At 50.2% G+C, this 27994-nt stretch overlaps 1 protein-coding gene across 4 annotated transcripts in view; it reads right to left on the minus strand.

Moving 5' to 3' along the window:
- Positions 1-206: 206 nt before the first annotated feature.
- Positions 207-27994, minus strand: part of VTI1A (vesicle transport through interaction with t-SNAREs 1A) — a 374916-nt gene continuing 347128 nt past the window's right edge. For all 4 annotated transcript variants that reach the window (XM_030842459.3, XM_030842458.3, XM_030842451.3 and 1 more), the window contains one exon: positions 207-12754. Coding sequence is in view for 2 of the 4 variants with exons in the window: in XM_030842451.3 (XP_030698311.1) it covers positions 12661-12754 (94 nt within the window). In the remaining 2 variants the exon portion in view is untranslated. The remainder of the gene's footprint in view (positions 12755-27994) is intronic.

The following is a 27994-nucleotide window of genomic DNA, read 5'->3' on the forward strand; positions in this document are numbered from 1 at the left end:
CTACTGAGCCCGTGTGCCACAACTACTGCAGCCCACGTGCCTAGAGCCTGTGCTCTGCAACAAGAAAAGCCACCGCAATGAGAAGCCCGCGCACAGCAACGGAGACCCAACGCAGACAAAAATAAATGAACAAAATAAATAAACTTACAAAAAAAAAAAAAAAGGAAAAGGAACGGGAAGTAAGATAAATAATCCAAATGCAAAAGATGGGAATAGCAGACTTTGGAATTAGGCATTTTATTTAACTCATCAAATAATACAAGTTAGTTCAGGAAACAACAATCAAAATGTATTACTTGTACTAACGATATGTAGAACCACGTTTCCAAGAAATCTAATGAAGATAAATGCTGGAAATAAATTATTACGTGGAATACGGCAAATAAATAGATTTTTACAAAAAAATAAACCCTGTGAATATTAGAAAAAAAATGTGAGGTTCGGTGGTGCTGGAGGAAGTTGGAACTTGAAACTAATGCCTGAATGAGATGTAAGAAACAGCAGCACATTAATGAAAATTAGCAACAGACATTTGAACTCCGTTTCCTCATCCCCTTGGTTTTAGGAGTGATTTCTCCCCAGCCCCGAGACGGGCTTCGAGCCATCGCTCCTGACACCCACCGTCTAAGTGATCCAGATAATGTAATCGCAGCATCATTAGGAACCATGAAATTGCAATTCCTCGGGGAAGGAGCGCTATCGCTCAGTTACACAGAGAAGAGCGATTAATTAGCAGATCTCAGTTTAAAGTGACTATGTACTACATGGGTTCTAATCCCACGCCGGAGCAGCTCGCAGGCCTAATGAATTATCTGGAGGAAGTCGAGCTGGAGCCAGAAGACGTCACTCAAAATGTGATAATAAGTAAAATAAGACAAACTTTAAAAACCCGAAACTTGAAAATGATAGATCATCCACTATCGAGGTAAAGCTGTAAAGGAAGCCAAAGTGGGGGAGGTCAGCTAATTTTTCCTCTCCTGAAATGGCACTGTTGAGTGTGCAATTTAATATTTGGACTCCATTTGAGGCAACTTGATCTAAATGGACTCATTCATTCATTCACTCCATACATAGTATTTTAAAGTGACAACACTTTTATAGAATATGACGGGCTGGACCCATTCAACCCTTGGATAGTGAGTCCTCAAATGTCAGGCAAGGCAGATTGAACGCTGCACTTGAAACCCACCCCCCTCCATTATGTTAGCTTTGGAAACAATTCTGAAATAGACATCTCTGCCCCTTGGCAGTGTAACTGGAATCAGAATTCTTACGATTCTCAGGAAGATGATCCTGCAACCCAAACCCGGTTGGCACCCAGCCTCCTTGGTGCCTATGCTGAGCTTCGAACTAGGCTCTGAAATTCTGATTCTCGCCAGAAAATAGGATGGATGAGTGCAGAGATCAACACACTGTTAGGCTCAGCTGTTGGGCCAGCTGCCATCTTTCCACTTCACAACTTGCTTGGATTCCAGATTCAACCTCTCTGGGCACTGATGCCTCCATTCTGTATGGATGGGAGGTGGCAGGTGGTCAGACTGGGGCTTTAGTTCTAGGACGGAACACCTGGGGAGAATGCCTGGGGGAGGGGCTGACCTGTCAATGGTGGTGAAACCCACAAAAGGGAGGGGCTGAACTCCTGTTTGAGAAAGAAGGGCTGTGGCTCCAAGGCTGGGGATCGGCACCACACACTGGTTTCTAAATCTCTTTCATGGACTTTATCCAAGTGCACGTTCATAACGCGCCCGTGAGCAAGGGTGGAGAAGCACAGTGCTAATGGTCTGGTTTCCTGATAGGAAAATGGATGCCCGAGAGGCAAAGTGACTCATCCAGGTGGGAATGGCTCCGAAATTCGTGAGATCCAGAGCAGAACGGAAACATGGAGCCCCATGTTCAAAAAGCAAGAAAAAAAATGCTTTTTCCCTTTCATCCCAGGTCTCTCTCTCAATTTCTCATGGTGTTTAAAAACGTCTAGTTAATGTTCTACTAAGTTAAGTCAAAACGTTAAGTTATTAGCACAAATTGTACCATTCACTTTTATATTGTAGAGTGCCAGTTTTAAAATGCAAACGTCAGCAGATTTAACACGTGTGTGGAATCGCCAAAGTTGTGCACTGTATTCCGTGGCTCTTAACAGAGTGCCTCAAACTGGCCAAAAGAGACAAGCCAGACTCGGGAAGGTGGGAAGAAGTAGGAGAGGGTTCCCCCAGGCGGGGAGCGGGCCAATGGGGATTCTCCTGGGGGAGTGCAGACCCTCATGGGCCTGGGCCCTGCCTGGTAGCTCGGGGCCCGCATTGCCCTGGAGCCTGAAGGTCAGGTTCCCTTTCTCCCCAGTGGCTGGATGGACACGCTGTGCCCCAGGTCTGGGGCAGGAAGTTGAGCCAGGCATCTCCTTCCATAGGCCCCCTGCCCCTACTGTCAGCAGATGGGCAACCTCAGAATGCACTGGATACACTGGGTACCTGGATCGGGGGGACCAGAGGCTTGTCCCTGCTGAGCACCCCATGAATGCACCCTGATGCTGCCAGCGCAGGGCAGGGGCTGCAGCCACCATGCCCCACCCAAGACACTGTGGGGTGTGCGTCCTGTCCCCGCTCCTCGCCATGCCTGTGCCCAGGCTGGGGGCAGGTGGGCAACGGTTGCTGAGTGAAGGTGGGGAGGGGGAAGGCCAGATGGTACTAGGGTTCCAGGGGACAGAAGAGGGAGCAGCTGAGAACCAGACCCAAGGAACAGGGAGGTGGTGGGAGGCAAGACCACGTGAGCGGAGGCTCCAAGCCCCCGGTTCACGGTCCACTGTCCCATCAGACTTCATCTGCAAAACACAATTACAAAGATAAAACTATTAAGAATTTCAAGACAGCAACACAGAACATTAAACCCCAAGTGCAGGGGCCTTCTGAGTGCGGGGCCCGTGATACCGGCCCTGCACCCAAGCCCACTCAGAAGCTCAGCAGGCCACGTCTCCTGGTCTTTCGGAAGGTTCTACATGCCAAGGCTGCCATCTTACCCCTGGGCCCTTTGCCCTGCTTTGTCGGGAACATTCCCTTTTCCCTGCCATGGATGACTGGAGTTGGCAGGGACCTCCCTTCCAGCCCAACTTGCTGGTTTGCTGGGTGAGGAACCAAAGCCAGGAACAGGGTATGACTTGCAAAAGGCACAGCAGGGCCCAGGGCTCCGGGCACCTGAGGCCCAGCTCAGCCCAGAAGATACCAGACTTTGAGAAAAGCCCAAAGCCTCGTGGGTCTTGTTGCCAGGCTGCTCCTGGGTGTGAATGCACTGCAGCCACTTCAGGGCCCCCCAGATCTGAGGCAGCATCCCCTCAGTATCAGAGGCCAAGGCGTTGCCGGTGTCCCCTGTGGGCTCAGCATCAGGGTGGGGCCTCTACTCGCTACTTAATTGTTTCTCACAAGATTCCTTTGGTGGAGGGGAGCGGCTAGTGATGGTGGAGGGTGAAGAGTGATTGCAGGGACTTGAGGACAGAAATGATGCTCACAGCTCAGATGAGGAGAGAACCAGGGTTTCCCCTGCCAATTCCTCAAAAGAACAAGGATCTGACATTTGGGGGAAAAAAAAGGGATCATAGCCAGCATGGATGGAAATGAGTTTTTCTGTACATCATGGTTTAAAAAACGTAACTGAGGGGCTTCCCTGGTGGCGCAGTGGTTGAGAGCCCGCCTGCCGATGCAGGGGACGTGGGTTCGTGCCCCGGTCCGGGAAGATCCCACATGCCGCGGAGCGGCTGGGCCCGTGAGCCATGGCCGCTGAGCCTGCGCGTCCGGAGCCTGTGCTCCGCAGCGGGAGAGGCCACAGCAGTGAGAGGCCCGCGTACCGCAAAAACAAAAAAAACCAAAAACGTAACTGAGGAACATAGGCCCGCGTGGTGTGAAGGCCAACAGTACCAAGGAGGCCAGTGTTCCTGTGGCCGGGCCGTGGCTTCCAGAATGTGGTGCTGGTTGAAGAAGAGAGAAGCCTGGCTGGAGGCTGAAGACCTGGCATCCACCCCTCGCGCTGCCACCGACTTCCTGGGTGATCCTGAGCAAGTGTTGTTCCCTCTCTGAGCCCCGTTCCCCCATCTGAAGATGAGCAGGTTGTCTAATGGCCCCTAAAGCTCACACAGCTTGAGGGCTCTGTGAGCCCAAGCTCGTCCACCTGCTTGGCTTTTGCCATCCAAACTGTCACCAAGGAGGCCAGAATGGAACTCAAGGGACGGTGATCCATGTTTCCTCATTTCAAAACCCTGCTCTCGGGCTCTGTGTGTTTCATCTCTCCTCAAAAAGGAGCTCAGGGAGGCCCGTCCGGAGGCCGGGATGCCCAGGCGCCTCCAGGCCCCGAGTGCCACGTGGCCAGACATCAAAGTGTCTCCAGTGTCTGGGGGTGCTGCTGGGGGAGGGTGATCAACTCACCCACGTGCCCAAGTCTGGATTCTGCTTCTATTTTCCCCGTTCCACATGGAGGACAGAGGGGGGAGAAGAAGGGGAGAGAAGCCTTTGAAAAGACGTCTCCTGCCCGCTCTGCTCAGCCCGGCCACACTCCTGTGGTGCAGCTCTTAGCCACTCGGCAACTTTTTTCCCTTTCATGATATTTTGGGTTTCCGATCGCCTTCCAAGTCAAACTTTTATCATTTAATAAGCAGGGAGAAGGAAATCCTCCAAGTCAGTCCCAGTCTAAATGGTCCCTATTCCTGTCCCTGGCCTCTCCTGGCTGGTCCTGCTGCACAAGGGGCCGGTGCTCACGAGGACCCATCCACCGACAGGTAAGCGTCAGCCCTACTCCTGCTCCAGTGGGGCGACTGCACAAACGTAGTCGTGGAGATTGCAAGGAGGAATGAACACACAGCACTGCTGTTTGGAAAGGACTTTGCCAAGCAATTTATGGACATGGGCCTTAATCTCAGGGGCAGCAGTGGAAGGCGCTTGCCTGAGAGCAGAGAGCAAGACAGGACGCTGGGCATGAAAACAGCTTTCTGACCACCAGCCCCAGGGCTGGGGGGTTATTTTACCTGTTTTCTTATCTATCTTCTTGACCGTGTGTCTTTGGGGCCTGGAACATAGTAGATGCTCAATAAATATTTATTGACTCGCTGGATAAATCTGATTATACCTCTCATGTTTCGAACAGGGAAAGATTTGATTATTTAGAAGTCTTGTTGGGGACGATAAAAAGCTCACTGAAGCCATCTAGCTCTCCCCGCTCTGTGATTTCTTGGGAGGGGTGGGCTTGGATGAAGAGGAGATGGAAATGATGCAGAGAGAGGCTCTGAGGGTCACAATGCCCCGCTGTGCCAAGACCCCTGGGTAGGGCAGTGTGGGGAGGGTCTGCTCAGGGCATAAGGGAGCCGTCTGGGCTCTTCCCTAAATGTCAAATTGTGCACCGCAGTGGCCTTGGCCTCCTGTCACCTTCAGCAGGACCTGGGCAGGAGGTTGGAGCAGCTCACGGAAGGACGTATCTGCTGGGCCCCAAGGTAAACTGTGCTAACGGCACACCTCCCTCCCTGTTCTGCTCTCCTTCTCAGCAAGGGCACTGCTGAGGGAGGTGTCCCAGGGCCCTCAACCTGTTACCTCTCTCGGCAGAATGCACGTGTTCTCAGAAGCCCCGTGTCTGCCTGAGCAGCCCTGGGCCCTGGCCGGGTGTGTGTGGACTTTTGGGGCAAGGCTGTGTCCCCGGTAACCCATGCATTACCCAGAAGGGTAGCTGATGCCAGGAGAAACCTCCAGAGAGCTGGTCCCAGGGAACCCAGGCCCCCTTCCCTTCTCCTCTTTCTTCCAAAGACCGCTAACTACTCCCTTGAGTGGTGGGTTGCTTCTCCCCCAAATGCCAAATCTCCCACAGGAAACGGTCAGACCGGAAAGGTTCATCCAGAGGGATCGGTCGTTGATGAAGCTGCCTGGGGGATTATGAATCTGCCTTTTTCCAGGGTCCAAGGTCAGAAACCAAAGGAGGAGTCTTTAAAGGTGGGATTTCAGGTGTCTCCCAGCCAGCCCATAGGGTGTCACCATGCAGGGCCCTGGCTGACCTTACAATTGTACACCCTTCGGAGGGCCAAGGCCTTGGCCACCTCCTGTGTCTAGAAGAGAAGCAAACAAGGGAAGGGGGCAGTGTGGTCGGAGCCTCAGGGAGTGGGGCTGGCCGGCTTCTGTCCCCGCCTTTACCAGCCTACGGCCTACGCTTCTCCACTGAATTTAGCAGCAGCTCCCGTCTCCCAAGGAGGTGATGGATTCTAGCCACATTCTCAGCTCCTCTCCCTTCTGATGATGTAAGACAGGGAAAATTAAGAGGAAAATGCAGCACAGTGAGGCGCACTGCCGAGCCCAATGGTGGGTATACGGTAGGCCTCCGTAAGTGTCAGCTGAGGGCGCCTCTGAGGCCAGGATCTTAGGCAGAACTTTCTGGAAAGAAGCTGGAGCCCGAGGTTGTATTCGTTCTCAACTCTTTGGGACCTTGTCATGCAAAAACCACTTATCTCCAACTCAGATACTTTTCCTGGCAACATAAGTTAAAAACAAAAAAGTTGAGGCCACAAAGCAGCACTGAGCTGGAGGAGAACCTTGGCTCCCCTGGTCCTGTCCCCTCCTGCGTACACTTTGGGGAGGCCGGGGGACATAGGGGGTGCGCCGCACTGAGCGGTGCCTGTCCTGCCCCCAGGAAAGTCCAGGCAGCTCTCAGCAGAGGAGAGTGCGCGGTCGATCAATACAGGCTTCGGGGCCGCTGGGCTATTATTCACGCCAAAGGGCCTTGTTGGGATGAAGGGAAGGAGTGCTGCATGGGTTCACAGAATCACAGGCCGGAGCTCTGCTCCTTGGCCCTTTCCCCGTCTCTGTGATATCTTGGTTATTTATGCAGCGCAAGTAGCGAGGTGATTCAGGATAAAGAAGTGCTTTCCCCACAGCTTGCTGGGAGACCCATGAGGCAAGGCAACAGTGGTTGCGTGTGATTTGGGCCAGGGTTCTAGGAGATATGCACTCTGCCCTTCCTCTCCTTTGGCTGTTTCTGAAGGAGGGGCCCAGAGTGGCGCAAAGTGGGGCCTACTTGCCTGTGTTCCTCCTTCTTGGCTACTTCCTGGGATGAGGCCCCCTAACCATCTCCATCCTTAACCTGCACATTGCCTGTTCCTTACCTCCTCATACACTCCCAACCTCATACACTGCCATTCCTGTCCTGCCATCTTGGCTGCCCCACCATCTTGGCTGCCCCACCATCATGGTTGCCCCACCTTCTTGGTTGCCCCACCATCTTGTTTTTGCCCTACTTGCCTCTGGGAAGCTGGCTCTGGAACATTCACCTGTTACTGACCTGGAATGCTCACAGACATGGGCAGTCTCTCTCCGCACTCACTGTGTCTTTCCTCCAGCACAACAGGAGAGGACACTGACGTTGGCTCCATCACCCGTTTCGGGACCCTGTATCCAGCCTTGGCTCTAATTGCACACCCTATTCTCTTGCCAGTACCTGGCTGCTCTCGGTTATCCTTCAATGGCTCCCTTCTAGGGTGCAGTGCCGACGGCTTTAAGAACTTTTCTGAGCTGTCCGTGTACACAGTCGCCTACCCCATTTTAAAAAGGCTGACATCTCGTCTAAGAGCCACCTGACTATTCACATAATGTGGGTGGCCTCTCGCAGGTACCACTGGTTTGAGTCCAATGTGCTGCAGGCAGAGTAAAGTCATATAAACAAGAGTTTCCTGGGGTTTCGTTTCAGGTTAGTGAGTTATGGCATAGGGCGAGGCCAAGGTTGAGGGCCGCCCCCTCATCTCAGGCAGTAACCTCGACCAGTGTCTCTGGGAGTCAGACTGGGGATGGCTCACTACACAGTCTTCCTCCTTCCTTCTTTCTGGAAAAACGACTCTGAGCAAGCCTTTTGCTGAGGTATAGAGTCCATTCCAAAGGTGGCAAGTTGTCGTGTGGCTAATTTGGAGTGGACTGAAATGGAGGCTTGAGATCCCCCAGACCCTGGTGTGTCTGCCATTTCTAAGCCCACAGTGATCCATGAGGCTGAGGCCAGGCCTCACCTGGCTCACACCTGCTGGTCCCTCCTGTGCCATCTGTCCTTGTGTGGGTGATGCTGAGAGGTGCTGTGCTGGGCAAGGAACGTGTACCATCTCTCCCCTTCACATCCACAGAGAAGCTGCCCAAGGGGTCTGGTCTCTCTGGGGATGGGGCGGGGTGGAAGTAGAAAGAGGCTGGGAGAAAAGTACTCCCCATTCCCTGATATTGACCAGAACACCCCAGCTCTGCCAATGAACCAGGGCTCTCAGAGTGGCTGCATGGTTATGTGAACTCATCGAATCAAACAGGGTGACCAGATGCGTCCAGCAGTTACAGCATGGAAGATGCCATTGACTTCTGACTTAGGATGATGATGATGATATTGGAACTTTTTCCCGCAGGCTCACAGCCCATGGAAAAGCCAGACACTTCACAGAAAGGAAAAAAAGGTGGAAGGTCAACCCCAGGAAAGTGCTGCTTCTGTTGTCTATTAGGAAAGCACTGTTTGCAATGAGCTCATTGATGACACAGAGATGGCCCAGACGTGCCCCCATCGCACCCTCCCAGCACCAGCCAGCCGGACACACATGTGTTCCTTTGAGAAGTCCCTACTTACTTTCACTCCAGACCGGAGTCCTCCAACCACACACTCAGCTAAAGGGGGAGGCAAGTGGACCAGAGACAGGGGACTCACGGCGGTTCCTCGGAAACCAGCCCCAGCCATAACCAACCAGCAGTCCTTGGCTCTGGACACACATCTCTCCCAGGAAAGCCATCTCCACTCCCAAGCACTGGGTGCCCCACCGGGTAGCCGTTCAAACCAGAGAGATGAGGAAATCATGGCTGGTAGTTAATTCTCAACTACGTAGACAAACGGCTATAAATATTTATGATAGGAAATTTCATTATTTAAAAATGCTGCTCTAAATTTCCAGCTATCTCCATGAGAGTGCCTGCCGAACAGGTTGCAAATTAAGAACAATTATTTTTGTCTTCCGCATTTGAATAGAACTTACACCTAAAGTCATTTAAAGGGGTTAACATCCGCCTTAATTAAATATTAAAGTGTGCCTGTACCTGCTGCAATTGTTGCCCCTTCGAATAAGATATAACCTATTTTTGACAAGTTTTCATCTTTCTCTGTGGAAGACGCTACATGAAACCAAATCAGCGGCAAAGAGGAGAGTAATGAATAATCTATTTCATATTCCAACAGTACCCAGAGCTCGGAGTGGGAAAATATTCAGTCGGATGATGGCAAGAGGCTGCTTGGGTACCACATGACACAGCTAAGGTTTAAATAATAATAATAATAAAAAAGCGATAAACAAATCATTAGCCCTTAACAGTTTAATGCAATTTGTTAATGAACGTAATGGTGGGGACTAATAATGAAAGAAAATAAAAATGTCTAAACAGGCGCCAAGTTGCTGGCGATGCGCAATTATTTCCTTGTCAAGTTTTTATGATTTAATGAGCCCCTCTGGGACTGACGGCTGTCAGTCAGTCGTGACTTTTTGACACCATTACAACTTCAAATACAGCAGCAGGCAGGCTGTTTTCCTCGGATTTGAAATACTGAAATGATCTGACAGTTTTAAAGAAAAGATGTGCAAAAGAAAGAGAAAAAAAAAAAAGGAGAGAGGAAGAGAAAGACGGTTGCTTTCCTTTCTTTCCTTTTTTTTTCCTTCCCCCTCCTTTCTTCTGTGGAGTAGATAATCTCTGGATGCTGTTTGGTAATGAAAATCCAATCACTGAGGTCATTATCTGATGAGGTTTTTGGAACAGGCAGGCTTTTTTCCCCCTCTTTATTTCTTTACTTAATGATAACCCTCAATGGGCTTGCCCCGCATGGGACGGCCAGAGCTGCACAATTTTGTTCACCATTAATTTCAGCCTTTGAAGCTCAGGGCTCAGAAGCAGTAGCAAAGCAAACCCCCCACCAAGCTCGTTCCAAAATAAGACAATCCAGCCTGCCTTAAACAGAATAGCAAACGGCCTCCCAGCCCGGGCCCGGCAGCTGACGTCAGGCCCGCTGCATTTGCAGGCATTCGTCGGCATTCGTCTTCAACGTGGAACATTTAAAACTCTTTACGACTTAAGAGACTTTAATTAAATTGCTTTTGATTCTGGAGCGGGGCAGCATCCGCCTTATTTACGCTGCCAGGGAAACTGTTCAGTCTGCATGAATTTTATATGGCCAGGGCTTCCTCCTTCCTCTTCCTCCGCCGTCTCCTCTTCCACACCCCACCCTTCTGTTGAACATAATTTTTAACAAAGCCTCCTGACTTTAGAGATATTCGTCAATTTCACATTAAGTTCCTAGAATCTTTCACAAGTTCTATGAATGGCTTCCAACGCGTGGGCTTTCCTCCTTCCCCAGGGGAGCAGGGCGAACAATTTTCCTCCCTTGGGCCACCTCTGAGTCTGTCCTGCAGCGTTCGAGAGGGCCAGGGGCCTTCGGACCAGCTTCCTACAAAGTGGTCACTATCCCGGGCTAGGGGGTCGCTCTTGAGGTGAATTTGATGGGGCTGTTAGGCCAAGGGCTATCTGTTCATCTTCTTCCCACTCTCAGGGTTGAATTGGGGCAAAATCTCAGGCAAGGGCTGATAATGACATAGAACCCTAAAGAAGAAGCCACTGAAGGGCGAGCGATACAGTCCCTCCTCATTTCCTCGTTCAACATGAACGCCAGGTGTTAATGAAATATTTAGGAGCCAGCAAGTTTAGATGATCAGATCAACCTGGCTTGCCAGGTGGCCTTAGGAAGAGGCCGGCGTGAGGTGTAGCTGGGTGACGGATTATACACTTTAGCTAAGACCAACTGTTTCGAAGGAAGCCACCAGAGGTTGGTAGAATACTTCCCCATCATTAGAGTTTCAAAACGAGAAGGAGATTACTTGTTTCCCTGCTTTTTCATTGTTTCTTCGATGTGTTTAGCAGGTACAGAATTCCGTTATCAGAATAAAAGATTCTTGCTGAGATAGATCCCTTACGCTGATAGGAAAATTAGTACAGCCTTCCCACTCCTTTGCCGGTCTACCTCGCTCTGCCCAAATCCCACACCATCCCTGCGAAGCAAATGCTGCAGCTTTCTTTACACGATACTAAATGATTTACCTGAACACATGCAGGCCCTAGCCTGTTTCGATGAGTACAGTTTCTCGGGTGGATTTTGCCATTCTGCATTTCCTCTCTAAACCATAATGGTTCTCTTCTGAGTTAGGGAAAAAAAAAAAAATCAAGTGCTGCATCCGGTGATCTCCGCCCATGGGCACAGGTGGTTAGCATTTTTTATGAAGGGAACAGGTTTGCTTTTCAAGGATTCAAAGCTTCCAATTATACTCAAAAGATAGAAAGGACCCTGTAAGTGCCTATGAAGTCTTAAGAAAAACACATTTTGCTTTATGACTAGCGGGAGAATGACCTCAGCTTGGGCACCTTGAAGCCTGATCATAAATGAACTCATTTTAAACGCAATTCCCGGTTACCTCGGACAGAAAGAAACCAAAGGAAATCACAAAGCATGGCAGAGGTTTGAATACATCGTGAATTCAGGAAGGCTGTGCTCACGTTTGTTAGTGAAAGACCCAAGCCATCCTTTTGTAACGCGCTGCAATCCCTCATTCTTTTAAAGGAGGTTAGTGAACGTTTTCCATCAAGTTTATTTCCAGTGGATCAGCCTATAGGACTCTACCATATTGATAATCACATTTGAAATTTCTCACTGAAGGAGTCAGATTCTTGCTCTTCCTGAAATATTCATGCTCTCTTTACATACTGGAATGGATGTGGAGAGAACCCTGTCAGACCTTTTACATGTATGAGGGCTGCTTTTGGCAGTGCAAACATTAAGACGGAAAGGATACAGAGATGCTTACACAGGTCAGGGGAGAGGAGGTCACCATTAAATACCAGGCCGGGGCTCTCTCTGCCAGCAGATTCTGGGGAGTATGGGATGTTTGGAAGGCAAGGAAATCTTTCTTGTAGCCAGTAATCAAAGTTGTGAAAAGTGGATATTGGGCAGTCTTAGCAAAAAATATTCTTGGGTAAAAAAAAATATATATATGCATAGAAAAACAGGGAAAGTGCTAAGTCAATTTCCTGCACAACTGCTATTAAATACCCACCTTTACAGTGAAAGCTCTCAGGCAGGTGGACTATATTCATTATGCCTGGGGAGGTACAGGGCTGGTTTGCTGGGCCGGTCACTGGCTCTGGCCGCTGCTTGCCTCTGCATTTTTCATGCTCAGACATCACAGAAGGGCTGATCGGTGACAAGAAGTGTGTGACAAACAGCACAGTCCATCAGAAGCCCCCACGACTGCCTCATCATGCCCTCTCCCAAACCAGGACCCCTGACATGTCCACAGGGCAAGCAAGAATGTCACCGAGGCTATTTTGGTCAGTAGATGAAATTACCAAAAGGCAAATAAACATTCGCCTTCCCCTATGAAAAACAAATCTGGGTGAAGACAAACCTAGAAAAGGAAGCCAACCCACACGCAAACAGGAATAGAAAATATTTTTACACTATTTGCACTTCAGCTGAACAGCGGTGAGAGAGAGGGAGGGTCATTCAGGCCCTGTCAGCGCGAGAGAATGATTCATGTGACCATTTTGTCTTAATTACTCAGAACGAGCCATGGTCGCTGTTTATCAAGGAAGAGCAGATACATCAGTGTCTTCTGACAGAAAGAGTGATCGCTGTCAGGATGGTGATAACCAGGACGATGGCCAGAATGACGATCAGGACGCGGTTCTGGATGATTCTAGGAGAGAGCAAAGGAGGAAAAGCGATTCACACAGATAAACCGAGGACAAAGACCATGTAAGACCAGGTCGGCTAATCAAACGGGGGCTTCGCGGATGGGGGTGGGGAGCCCAGTGTGGGGTGTGCGTGTGCGTGCGTGTGCCTGTGTGCGTGCGTGTGTGTGACCACGCAGCTCTGGGGTTCCACAAACAATCCACCAGCAAACGAACGACGCCACAGCGATTGTCACGAGGCACCCGGAGAAATGCTTCCTGAGAAGCTGCAGCGAATCAAATGGCTTTCTGGTTCCGAGTACCATGTAGTAATCTTTCAGTGATCAAGGGCCCCATGCGAGCTTCTCTTTTTAATTTAACATGTGAGACAAGCCTCATTTTTTTTGCAGTGTTTCCCGTGAAAGTGAAAGACTCCAAGGAAACATATGTCAGTAAGGTACTTACCTGTACAGAAATACCCAGGGAAAAGTAAAAGAGAGACTTAGGAAGAAAAGGACAAGATTAAGAAGCAAGTGTCAAGCTTGCAGCTCAGGCTATGAAACCATCATCTGTCACTGGGGCTCACGCTCCGTTACGCCGAGAGGAAACGTTACATGTGCTCCGTGGCAAAAAAAAAAAAAAAAAGATGGAAATGAGGAATAATACAAAGTACTCGGGTGCCTCGTGTGCTCTGGCTGGTGGGCCCTCACCTCTAGGGATTCCAGTCCCCTCAGCTCTGGCTCTGCCAAAGGCAGATGGGGACCTGGGGACTCAGAAGGAGAGCCAGGGTGCAGACGCAAGCTCCAGGACGCCTGCAGAGGGCTTCTGATGAAGTTGTTTCATACTTTGTTACCTCATTCTGAGAAAAGAGGTCGAATATCAGAATGCCTCGTTGAGGTTGTCTAAGGGAAAAAGCTGGGTCAAACAGCCCTGCCCACGCTCGCTCCCACAGAACCGACCATGCAGAAATAGAGGCAGAGTGTTGGGCACTCTGGCCCGCTGCTCATCCAGTTGTCAAGACCCCACAGCAAACCCCATCTGCCCGTCCTCCAAATACCAAGGAGAAAAAAAGGTCTGCTGCCTTGTCTAGACACAGAACGTGGGAAGGGGACTCCCATGGGAAGAACTAGGTGGGACCAGCCAGGCCCCCGGTTTAACAGAGACCCCACCCTCCTAACTTCACATCTTCGAGAAGAAATCTCTACAGGGCCTTCGCAGTCTTTTCTAGCTTCTGGGTGAGTTTCTTTCTCGGAAGAATGACACCATCCTTGTGGTTTCAGTTGCATTCTTCCTTGCGCAACCCCTTCTTCCCCAAACCTAAATGGATGGATGCAGACGGTCCCATCAGACAAGCCCACTCCCTCGTGGCCCCCTGGAAGGACCAGCTCCCTCTCCTCCTGACAGGTTACAAAATGATCACATTTGCTGACACGTCTTCCGCAAAACTGCTTTAGCGCCTGTGTCCACTTTCCTCCAAGGAGATGAATGATCTGCTCGGTCCTCATTTATCACGTAATGCTCAGCTAAGATCTATCTCGTTTATTTCTTCCCTTCCCCACTAGAAAGGCTGCGCCCTGACATTAATTCTTCTGCGATGACAGCTAATTCAGACTCAACAGGCCATACTTACTCAGGAACCAGGAAGATTCTCGGTCCCCAAAAATAAATAAATAAAAACGGGACTTCGTGGCTTGTTAAAGTGAGGCTAATTACGGACACTTGATCGGTGTAACTTGGTGGCTTGATTTAAAACCCAAACTGATTTTTTCCCCTTTTCCCTGGAAGGGGTAGAAGTCTTCAGAACAGTCCCTACACATCCCATTTGCCCAAGTCACTGTCAAATCTCTATGTACCACAGTCACCCGCATCACACTTGCAAAGGAAATCAGCAAAATGGAAGATTAAAAGCATGAAAACTCTTTAAAATTCTGCCTTAAGTCATCCACGGTAGTGTGTCTCCCGGATGACAACCATTTTATTTGTGGGTTGAGGGCCCCAAGGCATCCATGATGCTAATTTATTAAGGATTAACTGTGGGTGTTACCTGTTTAATCTGAGGCATGGTTAGAAAAATGAATACACAGGAATCCCTAAATCCTTAGCTCTTCCCCAGTCTTCCTAATTGGGCTTCCCTCATCTCAAAGCAAAGAGTGGGTTTCACCCATGATTTTTCCTAATAGCTCGTCTTTAACTCACTCAGTGCACACACACCTGATCCCAAGAAGGGCACCACTGGGTCACAGACGTTCAGAAAGACCTTGGTGTGTCCACAGAGCCTGGAGTCTTCACTTCACCAGCCCAGAACTCGGCACGGTTACTGGCACGTAGGCCCCCAGGAGAACTGTCCAAAGGATGATAATGAAAGAACGCAGCCCCTGTAATTGTAATCATTCCATTCAAGGGAGAATGGAGAAGAAACCTGTGCAAATTTAATTTGCAGGAAAATCGCAGGGAGTCTGCATAGAAAAGGCTGAAGTTAAAAGCTGACATAAACTCCCCAAAGATGGAACACTGTATCATGGTGTCTTCTCAGAGCACTACTGGGTCAAACGGGGAGAAGGAAAGGTCCGCATGGAACTGTGTGCTGGCGGTGGAAGAGGTCAGCAGGAGAGAGTATTTGCTTTCAAACAAAGATATGTGGGACAAAGGCTGTAGAGGGGCAAAAAAAAAGGGTTGGAGCTGACAGAATTGGAAGTAAGCTTGACTCTGGCCAGGCCACCAACCCAGTTTTGGGCCTCAAAGGTGTTGGGCAGATACAATACCTCTAAGGGCCAGAAAAGTGAGCTGTTGGGGCCTTTGAGTGAATAAGACCAAGCCAGCCTGGACAGGCAAACAAAGGCTGGCATTGGTGGGCCCCATCTGTGAGGAGGCCTGGCCTACCGTCACAGCCAGGGGCCGCTGGTAGGTATTGCTGTAGGCAAAGCAGAAAGGAATGCAGAGTCCGGAAAGAATCAGGTCCACAAGCTGGGAAGCGGGGTTCCCAGCTCGTGAAGCAGAGAAGGAACTTTAGAGGAAGCCCAGAGTAACTTCCTTCTAACTTTGGACAAGGTTGTGGGGGGCGCTTTATATCCTACTAGGTCTGCCACAAGCGGTCTTAATCTCCCTTTTGAAAATGCAAAGTGTGTTTACCCAGTAAATAATTTAAGAAAGAATATACACTTGAAAGAAGACATCCATTGAAACTGCGAGGCTAAATTGCCTCCAGGCAAAAACATGTGCATTTGCATGCTGCATTCTATTAAGTGAGCAGGCTGTGGCTTAAAAGAATGCAGGGCCAAATTAAAAGGAATGTGGGCCTGAAACATCAAGGATTCTCCAAGTTTACTTTATGAATCACAGTGCTGTTGATACAAGATGAATTAACCATTTACTTTGAGGCTGAACTCACCAAGTATTGTTGAAAATACCGATCCCCGTGTGGAACCCAGGGAGCAGCTAATCTTTCCATTGCCAGTCTCCTCCCTCTCCAGAAACAAGTTCCTGCGTGTGGCAGCCGGAATCACAGAAGACTGGTTACAGGGAAGTAAGCAGACAGGCACCTGGCACAGCTCTCTGCTCGCGCTGCAGGAACCCAGGAATTCCACTGTAGTGGGCGTTTCCACATCCACCAGCTCGCACATCCTGATTTCTGGGCACACTCACCTGTCCCTTGAGGTTAGATGTGGCCACGTGACCTGTTTTAGTCCATGGAATGTGAGCAGAAGAGCTAGGCGTCCCTTCCAGGTGGAGGCATTTAACTTCCAGGGTTTGACTCTCCCTTTGGGTCTTCCCTTGCTGTTCTGATCTAGGCTATAGGTTCCGGGAGTGCAGCTACAGGATGGTGGAGGATCCTTCCGCCTGGATCCCTGAGTCACCCCATGCAAGACTATTGCCCTGGAGGCTCGGTGGGACTCACAGTGGGCTTGTATTAAGGTAATGAGATTTGGGGGTTGTTTCTACTGCAGGAGAACATCAGCTATCCTGGGTGATGCACCTCTGACCCCCTTCTCCAACAAGATGGGGTGTCTGGCCAAGCCAAGTGGTTTAAAGCATCCAAAACGCCAAGGCATAACGGCGGGTGAAATGACTTCTTTCCTTGAAGATTAGGTTTTTTGCCTCTTGGTTTTCAAAAGCTGGGATCCTCATCTCTCCATACTTGGTTGTAAGACTCCTCACTGAAGACTCAAGAGCTTCTTCCAGCTGTAACCAATGCCAGTGTGTGTTCGTGAATGTTTCAGCAAGCTCAGGTGGGGCATTCTGCTTCCCACGAAGAGCAGATATGTGTTGGCCGCATTCATTTCTCCCTTCCAAACATCTGGCGCTACCCCTAGCCCCAGGGGTAGAGCTGTGACCTAGGCTAAGAGGTCAGTGTGTTACATACCCCTGACTACAGTGACTGGACCAGGCATGTGAATGAAGCAGGCATGTGAATGAAGCCAGTTTAATAGAGTGAATGTCAGAAGCTTTGCTTGGAATGCAAGGTCAGGTCACCTGGACTATGTGGTGTGCAGGTGTTAGGCCTGGATCTGCTGCAGCCATTTTGTTTCCATGAGGGAAGCCAGCTGAAGAAAGAAGCTGACCCATGGAGGATAGCAGAGTTGAAGAAAAAGCAGAGAAATGGAACCCCAGTCCTGAAGACGTGGACCTCTCTATCAAACATCCTTCTTTTGGACTTTCCATTATATGAGAAAATAAATGAATGCTATTTCTGAAGTCAGTTTGAGCTAGGTCTTCTGTTATTTGAGACCAAAAAGCATTTTTAGGTTGATTCACTTTAATTTCAAAACCAAGTCCTTGATCAATGGCATATTTTCCCCACCTCTTCCGGGAGAATTTCCTGACCATGCCCCTTGCTCACTCATGTATTTCCCTGTGTGTGTGTGCCCCTCTCTTACCGCTACATTTGCCACAGTTTTATGATTTTCTGTTTCTGTGCAGGTTTCCCCAATAAAAAGTGGCCCCTCTACGGCCTGAATCTCCTTTGTCTTTTGTATTCCCAGCGCTTAAAATAGAGCTTGGCATAGACATTCTCAAAAAAAAAAAAAAAAAAAAGCTTGCTGAATGAATGAATGAAGGTTCATGTAGTCATCTTCCTGGTTTCTAAGAGCTGCTTGCAGACAAGCACAGCTTTAGGAGTTAGCTCTTAGCCACTCTCCCATGAAGCATGCCAGCAGTGTCCACATCCCTTTGCAAGCCTGCATTCGTTTGTTGGAGAGTGCACGCCACGCCACAGGTTTGACGCCCCGTCCTGCACACGCTTTCCTGCCTGACCGCGAATAATGGTGCCTCACCTTTGGGGTCTGACAGAACAGTACCAGTTGTCAGGACATTTAGCAACCAGGAGAGTGGGGGGCGGAGCGGGGGGCGGGGGAGACGCTGTGCACAGGAGCCTGTATCGTGTCTCTTTGGGAACTTTCCAAAAACAAGGACCGAGGGAAAGGCTCTCCAAGTTCTACGTCCAATTCAAGGGTAATATTCACCAGAAAGAAATGAAAACAGGAGTAGGGGAAATGGGTCATTGTAATCAGCCTCTAACACTAACTTTTAATTTGAAGCATTCTTTTCAAAGCTGGGTACATGGTTGCCTCTGAGCTAGAGCTGTGTGTTTGTTGTGTCCACTGATAAAGCCCATCCAGGGTCTTCTACGTCCTGTGCCTTCAGGAGGGATCCTCAGTTTCACCCCAGGATTCAGGTGGGGCGGCCCCCAGTCTCTGATTCCACAGGTGGACACATGACACAGGCAGGCCCGGCTAATTACAGCTCTTTGGACCCTGCACAACCACTTGTTCAGGAACTGGCAAGCCACTCAGGCCAGATGGAGTCGCCCGGGGATTTTTCCTAAAAAAATCAAGAAAAAGGTCCTCTCTTTACTGGAATTGGCTGTGGGGACAATGGAAGCCTAGAGCAGCAGGGATGGGGGTATGGGGGAGTGGGGGGTATTCTTATCACCACGCAGGAGGGGAACCTGCCCAAAGGATGGCACACAGAGGAGCAGAGAGCCCAGAGATGAAGAAAAAGACGGGTTCCTAAAGGCATTATTTGAACCCCTGCGGTGTGCCTCAGGAACTTCCCAGTTATAGGAGCCAAACAATTCCCTTTCGATTCAAGCAAGTTTGGCTGGGGCTTCTCTCACTTTCAGCCATACCGACTGTACTGAGTTGAACAGCTATCCCCTCACCCTGCCCCAAATTCACGTCCACCTCAGAATGTGACCTCGTCTGGAAACAGGGTCTTTGCAGATGTAATTTGTTAAGGATCTTGAGATAAAATCATCCTGGATGTAGGGTGGGCCCGAGATCCAATGACTGTTGTTCCTTATGAGAAGGGACGGCACAGATACAGGGAAGAAGGCCCTATGAAGCCATGTGCAGAGACTGGAGAGATGCTGCCACCAGCCAGGGAAAGCGTGGGGTCACCTGAAGCTGTAAGAGGCAAGGAAGGATTCTTCCCTAGACCTTCAGCATGGCCCTGCTGACTCCGTGATTTCAGACATCAAACCTCTAGAACAGTGACAGAATATATTTCTGTTGTTTTAAGCCCTCAGTTTTTTTTTTTTTTTTTTTTTTTTTTTGCGGTACGCGGGCCTCTCACTGCTGTGGCCTCTCCCACTGCGGAGCACAGGCTCCGGATGCGCAGGCTCAGCGGCCATGGCCCACGGGCCCAGCCGCTCCGCGGCATGTGGGATCCTCCCGGACCGGGGCACGAACCCAGGTCCCCTGCATCGGCAGGCGGACCCCCAACCACTGCGCCACCAGGGAAGCCCTAAGCCCTCAGTTTGTGGTGCTTTGTAACGGCAGCCCTAGGACGTGAGTACATGAAGTTCTCAGATCCAGACCAGGATATGGACCCAGCCTTCTTGTCTCGGCCTTTACAACAACCCTTCTCCATGTCTCCACGCCCTTGTCTTCCTGTGAAGTCAGGACAGTCCCAGCCTGGTTCCCTGGAAGCTTTGCGTACAGCTGTGGGGCTCACAGGCTTCAGGAGCTGCTGGTTCTTTCATCACAGATGAGATTTCTATTCACGAACAGAGTAGACAGTGGCCCAAAGCCATGTGAAATGAGGGACCCGAGGGGGCACATCCCACGAGACTCCTGCCTCTGGGATAAGACATTTAAAACAAGAAGGGGGCTTCCCAGGTGGCGCAGTGGTTAAGAATCTGCCTCCCAGTGCAGGGGACACGGGTTTGATCCCTGGTCCAAGAAGAACCCATGTGCCGCGGAGCAACTAAGCCCATGTGCCACAACTACTGAGCCTGTGCTCTAGAGCCCGCGAGCCACAACCACTGAGCCTGCGTGCCACAACTACTGAAGCCCATGCGCTTAGAGCCCGTGCTCTGCAACAAAGAGAAGCCACCACAATGAGAAGGCCATGCACTGCAACCAAGAGTAGCCCCCGCTCACCGCAACTAGAGGAAGCCCGCAGGCAGCAATGAAGACCCAACGCAGCCAAAAATAATAAATAAATAAGTAAGTAAATATATATATATATATATATATATATATATATATATATATATATATATACACCAAGAAGAAAGCCAGATGTTGTCTCTGGGTCAACTAACTAAGCCTCGCCCCACCATTCATAGTCCATACTTACCAACCTGCATTTAGGAGTGGTCAGTTATCCACAAGTCCTGAGGGAACGGGACACAGGAGGGATAAGTTTTAACAGGCGGAGAAATGAGCACGCCCTCCAGCAAGGAAATGAGGGGACAGGAGCCAGTATCTGAGCCCTGGGACACCGAGGCTAGGTCCTGAGTGAGGACAAGAAGTACTCTGTTTCCGAATTTCTACTTAACTTAAAGGGATTTAACCTTTTCTGTGAAAGGCCAGGTAATAAACGTATTAGTTTGCTAGAGCTGCAGTAACAAAGTACCACAGACCGTGTGGCTTGAACAACAGAAATGTATTGTCTCGTAGTCCTGGAGGCTGAACGTCCAAGATCAAGGTGTTGGCAGGTTGGTTCCTCCTGAGCTCTGGGAGGGAGAATCTGCTCCTCGCCTCTGCACCAGCTCCTGGTGGTCTGCTGGCAACATCTGAAGCTCCTTAGCTTGGAGAAGCACCACCGCGATCTCTGCTTTCATCTTCACATGGCATTTTTCCTGTGTGTGTATGTGCGTCCAAATTTCCTCTTTCTGTAAGGACGCCAGTCATATTGGATTAGGGGACCACCCTGCTCCAGGATGTCTCACCTTAACTAATTGTATCTGCAAAGACCGTTTTTCCAGACAAGGTCACATTCTGAGGTCCTAGGGGTTAGCACTTCAACCTATGGATTTGGGGAAGGGGAGTGGGGGAGGGGAGAACACACAATACAACCCATAACTGTAAGTATTTTAGGCTTCGTGGGCCATACGGCCTCTGCTGCAACTACAGGATTCTGCCCGTGTAGTGCAAAAGCAGCCCTAGACAATACGTGGACAAGTGACCACAGCTGTGTTCTAACAAAACTTTCTTTACAAACACTGAGATTTGAATTTCATGTAATTTCCCCACATCAAAAAATATCCTTCTTTTGATTTTTCTCCAACCATTTCAAAATGTCAAAACCATTTTTATCCCACGGGCCATACGAAAACGGGCAAGGGGCTAGATTTGGTGTGCTATCTGTGGTTTGCCCACTCCTGGTCTCAAAGCTAAAAGCTATTGAAGGCAAGCCCTCCTCCGCTGGAGAATGTGCTGGTCCTTGGACCATGCGCAGATGGGAATGGCAGGTCTGGCCAAGTCCCTCTGAAGAGAACAGAAAACCCAGAGTCCCTGCCCCGAGGGAGCTGACGGTGTCACAGTGAGAAATCAATTACGGAAGCCTGACAACAAAGGCTGTAATTAGAGTAATGCCAGCGCCCGGGACAACTTGTTGTGTGTCCACAATCCTGGATCTGCCTGGGGACAATTTGTTGTGTGTCCACAATCCTGGGTCTGCCTGGGGTGACCTGGAGCAAGTCACTCCGACACACTTGGGCTTCAGTTTCTTCCCAGCAAAATCAGCCAGCTCACCAACCACCCCAGGGAGAAGAGGATTAGCTCATTAGAGATTATAAAGCACTTGCAAAAGGTAAAGCCTTTACATGCATGAGGTCGGCAAATAACCCTGTGAAAGGAGATGCGGTTTCAGGAAAGGCGACAGGCAGGGGGAAGGTGGTCAGAGTCTGGAGGAGCTGCCTGGGAAACCTCCAGTGGCTGCGGGGGAGGTGGAGGCACGTGTCCAGGAAGCTGCTGCCCAACCCCCCACCAAGCCCAAGCCCACCAGGCTTCTCAATCCCACAGTCTGGTATCTATCTGGGCCTCACGGTGACACTGTCCCCAGCAGGGCGAGCCTTCCCTCCAAGGTGGCCGCATAAACATCAAAGGCAAAGGGAGGGCATCCCATTGGCTGGCTTGAGGACACCTTCCCAGCCTGGGAAGGCGGCCAACAAGTACCTGTCAGAGCCCATTGATAAGCCCGCCAGGGTCTGATGAGCGGTGTGTAGTTACACTGCACTCTACATTGCCAAACGGGCACCTCGAATTTCAGGCTGGGCAGTGCAGCCTCTGCTATTCTGAACTACAGACTCAGTGATGGCAGGGGCCTGGAGAGCTTTGCTGGCTACTGGGCTTTCAGATACGATCAAGGCAGCTCGCTTCAATCAAAGGGTTTGGAAAGAACTTGAAGAAAATCAAATAAGGATGCTCTAGATATGCAAGGTACACTTACTCCCTCCCAGGTTTGCAGACAGCCAGAGCTGGAAAAGGTCTCCATACTCTGGTCTGGAGTGTTCGTTTTAGAGTCGAGGACCCTGAGGGCTTGAGAGGTGGAGGGACGTGCCCAGGGTCAACCCTGTGGGGCACAGCCAGGTCTCCAGAGCCCCAGGCCCGCTCCTGTTTCACTGTGACCCTCATCCTCACGCGAGCGGCCAGGGCCACTGTGGCGACTGCACATCATGGCAACTCCAAACATGTCTTCTGCTACCAGAGAATGTTCAACAAAATCCAGGAATACAGCTCAGAGCCTATCAGTCTCCACCTCTTACTGAGCTTAACCCGGTCCTACTTCTACATACAATGAAGAGGGGCGTGGAAGGATGGACAACAGTGGTTCCCCAACTCCAGGCCGAAGCTCAATGCAAGAAAAGCGACATAGACACCTCCTTTATTTGAAAAGCAGATTACTCAGTTTCAAGGACTGCCCTTTCCTCTGAGATTGGGTCCTTTCTACTGTTTTAGTGCTCAAATGTCCTCGATTTTATGGAGTGACGGTGATAGTAAACGGCAAGTTTTTCCCCAATGTCCTTATTTGGACATTGGAAATGTACTCTTTCCTTGGAAACTATTCTTACTTGGCAAAATCAAAAGTGGACAATCCTCCTTCAGTTCTCTGTTTAAAAAGTCCCAAGTCCAAGAAATGTGAAAGTTCGTGAACCCCGGAGCTGGAAAATCCCACCCAGCTCTATCCTCTGGAGATTCCTCCTCAGGCCTTGACAGCGTGGTTGCCAGGGTGATGCCAACAGCAACATCAATGACAGTGACTGTGAGGACAGCTGCAGCTACATCCCACCCACAGCTCATATGAGCCGGGTGTGGACTCCTGGCCAGGTGTTATTCTGGCATTTTCTACACTTTGTTGAACCCTCACCACAATCTCATGAGGTAGAGACTATATCACGCCCATTTGGACAAAGGAGTTCCCTGAAGCCCTAGCCCACCTCTCCAGTCTTAGCTTCCACCCCTGCTGGACACACACGAAGTGGTTATTTAGGCAACTGGTGTGTCTCATGTTCTCTGTCAGACTCGCCTTGGTCGTCTGGAGGCGAGTCTTCGATGTCTTCATCTTCACACTCTTCTGCATGGACACAGTAATTGTGCACGCAAGTTAACTTTTGTTGATAGCACAGAACACTAATTAACCAAAGTCTACTCTTTACTTAGTGCCCAGCATAAATGCACAGTAAATTACTAATACTCATTTCTTTCCTTTTTTAAAAAAAATTTATTTTATCTGTGGCTGCATCAGCTTTTTATTTATTTATTTATTTATTTATTTATTTATTTATTTTTGGCTGTGTTGGGTCTTCGTTTCTGTGCGAGGGCTTCCTCCAGTTGCGGCGAGCAGGGACCACTCTTCATCGCGGTGCACGGGCCTCTCACTATCGCGGCCTCTCTTGTGGAGCACAGGCTCCAGACATGCAGGCTCAGTAGCTGTGGCTCACGGGCCCAGTTGCTCCGTGGCATGTGGGATCCTCCCAGACCAGGGCTCGAACCTATGTCCCCTGCGTTGGCAGGCAGACTCTCAACCACTGCGCCACCAGGGAAGCCCCTAATACTCATTTCTATTCAGGAGCAGAGCTCATCAGCTTTCTTCAGTCGCTAGCACACTGGCCGTGTCCTTTCAGCCCCTCTCTTTTAGGTAAATGCATGATCACCCGATCCCTCACCAGATTCAGGGACAGAACTAAAAGCAATCGTCCTCTGGGGGTTGCTCACCAGTGACTGTCCCTTGCCCAGTGACCTCGTACCACACGATTTTTTATGACGTCAACATCACCTGTCATACAGATGAAGGAATGTGCTGTACCAAGATTCCAAGTCTGCTGAAGATTTAATTTAGTGCATCTGGTAGAAAAGAGTGCTAGACAGAAAAGAGTATCAGGTGGGACAATTAGCTAGACTCACGGTGTGATCTTGGGAAAGGACTACAGATCTCTTTGTGGGATGTCATTTAATCTTCACGACGATCCTGATTTATTAGGTAGGACCCAGATTTGGTGGCTTAGAGCCACCCAGGGCGAAGGCGAGCCCCACTCCGCATGTGGCCCCGGTAAAGTTCTCGGTGCGAGACGGACCTTCCTCGGCGTCAGGCCTGGATGACCTCCCATTCCCGGTTTTAGGTGTTTCTCACTCTCTCCCTGTGCATCTCCTGCTGGGTGCCCTGAGGGAGGTTCCCCACTTCCGCTGGGTCCTGCCCTGTATTGTAAAGCAACCTCACTGCCCTCCTGAACGAGCCACCCCCAGCCCCTCCCTCGCCAAGAGCCCACACCCTCTTTATCCTCCAGAGAAGCCATGAGCAGAAGCTGACCAGCCGCCTTCAGTTTTGGAGCCAACTGCCCGGATTTGAATCTGCCTCACACCAGTTGGGCAAGTTACTTGGACAAGTTACTTCATTACTTCTCCAAGATGATGTCCTTTTCGCCCTTTTAGCATGAAAATATTCTTTATTTTGTAGAGTGATGATGATAGTAGATGCCACTGTTTTCTCCCAGTGTCCCGAACTTGGACATTGGAAATGTACACTCTCTTTGGAAACTACTCTCTCTTACTTGGCAAAATAAAAAGTGGACAACGTTCCATCAGTCTTCTGTTTAAAAAGAAAGATGAAAATACCAATACAAGGAACCTGAAAGTTCCAAAGAACCAATGCTTCGGTTTCCTCCTCAGGAAAATGGGGCCAATAATAGCAGCACCTTGGTCAATAAATTACATTAATAAATAAATGAGTTAATTCAACATGAAGTGCTTAGACCAGTGCCTGGCAATAGTAACCGCTCAATAAAGAACTGTAATAGTTATTATTTCATAACTCTACTCCTATTGTCGCTCACTGATCTCCCCACAATGAGTCCTGAGACTCCCCCTTATTTGGCTGCCCCCCTCCCCTCCAGTAGGCATCCCCCTGCTCAGGTGCCTTGGCCTGGAAAGCCTGCAGATTCCTCTGCAGATTCCCGTGGGGCACATCCTAGCGCTGCCCCTGATTAGCTTGCTTTGTGGGGTCCAGGCTCAGCCACTCTCCTGGAAGCCCCGCCTTCAGCAGCTACCTCAGTTACCCAGGAAGGCGGAGGCGGCCCCCCCCAGCTCTGTTAGTTTCCCTGGGGACACCCCTTGACAGCCAAGATGCCTCTTCTGGATTAGGGCTGGCTGAGGTCACACTGGTGGAGACAAGGCTGCCTTGACTTTTGTGATGGGCTTTAACATCATTTCCTGCAAGATCTGACACTAGATACTAATCTCCTAATAGTCATGGATTTACACCTTTTTGCTTTCCTGATGTCAGGGGAATAAACTATTTTGGCAAAGGTTTATCAGCCACCTGCATCTCTGTCAACTCTTGAGGGATGTGGTCACGTTTTCTAGATCATAACATCAGAACTTCTATCACTCGTCCAGATCTGATTCTGTGGCTGAATGGGATGTGTCTTAACTCATATCCCCACTGTGCCAGTCCTGGGGCTGCCTGTCCTCAGCCCCTTTTCTTGTCCCTTCGTTGCTTTGCTCTATTTCATAAAGAGGCTCCTCTTCCACTACCCCAACCCCTGATGACTGGCCGCCCACTGCATTCAGCCAATGGGAGGCGCTGGCAGGACAGTGGGGATGGGAGGGAGAGAGAAGTCAGGGCATTCCTCCCTTTCTTCCTCTGCCTTCCCAGCAGCTCCATCTCCCCTGTGGTTCCTCACAGGCCCTCCCTGCTTCCAGCTCCCATCAGGTGGCCCTCGCCTGGGCTCTGGGCACACCGCTCCAGTCCAGGTGGAGGGGCTTTTTGGTGACTCGAATCCCTGGGCTGCCCTGCAGGAGGCACCCAGCAGCGTGTGCCCTGTCTGCTCAAACTTGTATCTCCCTCACAATCTTCCCCTTGAAACTGATTTTACATACCCCCAAGCAGCATTAATCATTTCTGAGCAGGTGACCCCAGGTTAAGGTGGCCTCCTCGGAAGGCTTATTTGAGATAAGCATGAGGGCTGACTCATAGTTCTTTGGGCGGGAGGAGGGTGGGGCAGGGTGGCCATCAGATAGCAGGATCTCCAGGTTTGCGCAGGTGAAGCCCTGTCACCTGCCAGCCCGGGAACGTGCGCAATTCTTTTCTCTAACTAAGGAAGGAAGTCCGGTGGGGGGGGAAGGGGAGTCTCCAGTCTGAGGGCTGCAGGCGTCGGGAGAGGGGACTGGAGAACTGGGGTTGCTTGCCCTCATTCTAAACTGGGGTGCCGCTCCTACTTGCCCTTGGTACGCAGAGTCAGCTCAGTGCGGCCAGATCTTCTTTTTTGCCAAGAGAAGCCAGAAACTGTGTTCTTTCTGTGAAATCTCTCAAGTTTTAAATATTGGCAACTAAGAAAAAGTTTTCCAAAACACTGGGTAGCCAAACAAAAAACATCTGTCTGGGGGTCAGAGTGGCTCTGGTCTTCAGTCTGTGACCTCTGACCACTTATTCAGGGATGAATTAAAAGGAAGGGGGTGGGTGAGGGAGAGCCTCCCTGCCCTGCATTGCTGGAGATCCCCTCGGAGGCAGGAAAAGCCCAGCTGTCCTGACCCTGTGGAAGTCTGAAGTTCAACCTCTGCGTGAGCTTCAATAACCAGGGTCTACACTGAGTGCATCCAACTTAGCCCATAACTGATTCCTAACCGCAGGGTCAAGGGCTAGAGAGAGGTCAACAGAAGCCACAAACCAGCTTGTGTGTGCCTTTTGGACCTCTCACAAGGGGATGAAAAGCACAGGCAGAGGTCAGGGCTGGACTGCATATCTGCAGCCCCCTTGACCCTCACAGCCTGCAGAATGTGCTGGAGAGCCTGGCTGGTACTTCTCAAGGAGGAGGGTGTACATTTTATGTGAAACGTCTTATAAGTCAGTGGGCCTGAGATGGGAAACCAAGTGGTGTCTTTCGGAGGGTGAGTGGCAAAGAGGTTTGCAGGATGGCCTCCACGCCCAATCTGTTGCGTGATCTTGTGAAAAACAAGGAAATGGGCCTCAGTTTCCCCCTCTCTAAAGTGGTAGTAAATATATGTGACCCAAGCATCCCTGAGGATGTTTGCTGACATCCACATCTGTGGACTTGATAAAAAGAAAGAAAACAAACTGCCAAGGAATACTGCGGCCTTTGAACTCAGCTCCTTTACTGCAGCGAATAGAAAAACCAACAAGTCAGGAGGGCTCTTTCCAGAGACTGAGCCGAAAAGCAGCCTGAATCTTAGAAAGAAGAGGCCCTTCTTTCCTCTGTCATTCTTTGGAGGTACTGGCCTCAAGCTCCCTGGCCTTCATTTTCACAAGCAGATGGTGAAACCCAGACCCCTACGTGGGCGCCCTATTTACCAGCTTAAGGGGGTGTCATTGGAGGTTTCTAATGGAGTGGGTAGAGCCTCAAACTCCCCTGCCGAACACTCGTCAGAAGTCCAGCCTAGGGAAACAGGGTTGATCGAGGGGCCTAACGAATGGGGTCCCCCTCTCCTCGAGACACAGGAGTCTCCTCTGGAGGAGCGGAGCCCGCGAGAGTCTGCACCACTGGCTTTGCTCAGGCTCGCGCATGCGCGCTTGGCTGTGCTCGGCAC

The sequence above is a fragment of the Globicephala melas genome, chromosome 16, assembly GCF_963455315.2.
Source record: "Globicephala melas chromosome 16, mGloMel1.2, whole genome shotgun sequence".
Classification (NCBI taxonomy): domain Eukaryota; kingdom Metazoa; phylum Chordata; class Mammalia; order Artiodactyla; family Delphinidae; genus Globicephala; species Globicephala melas.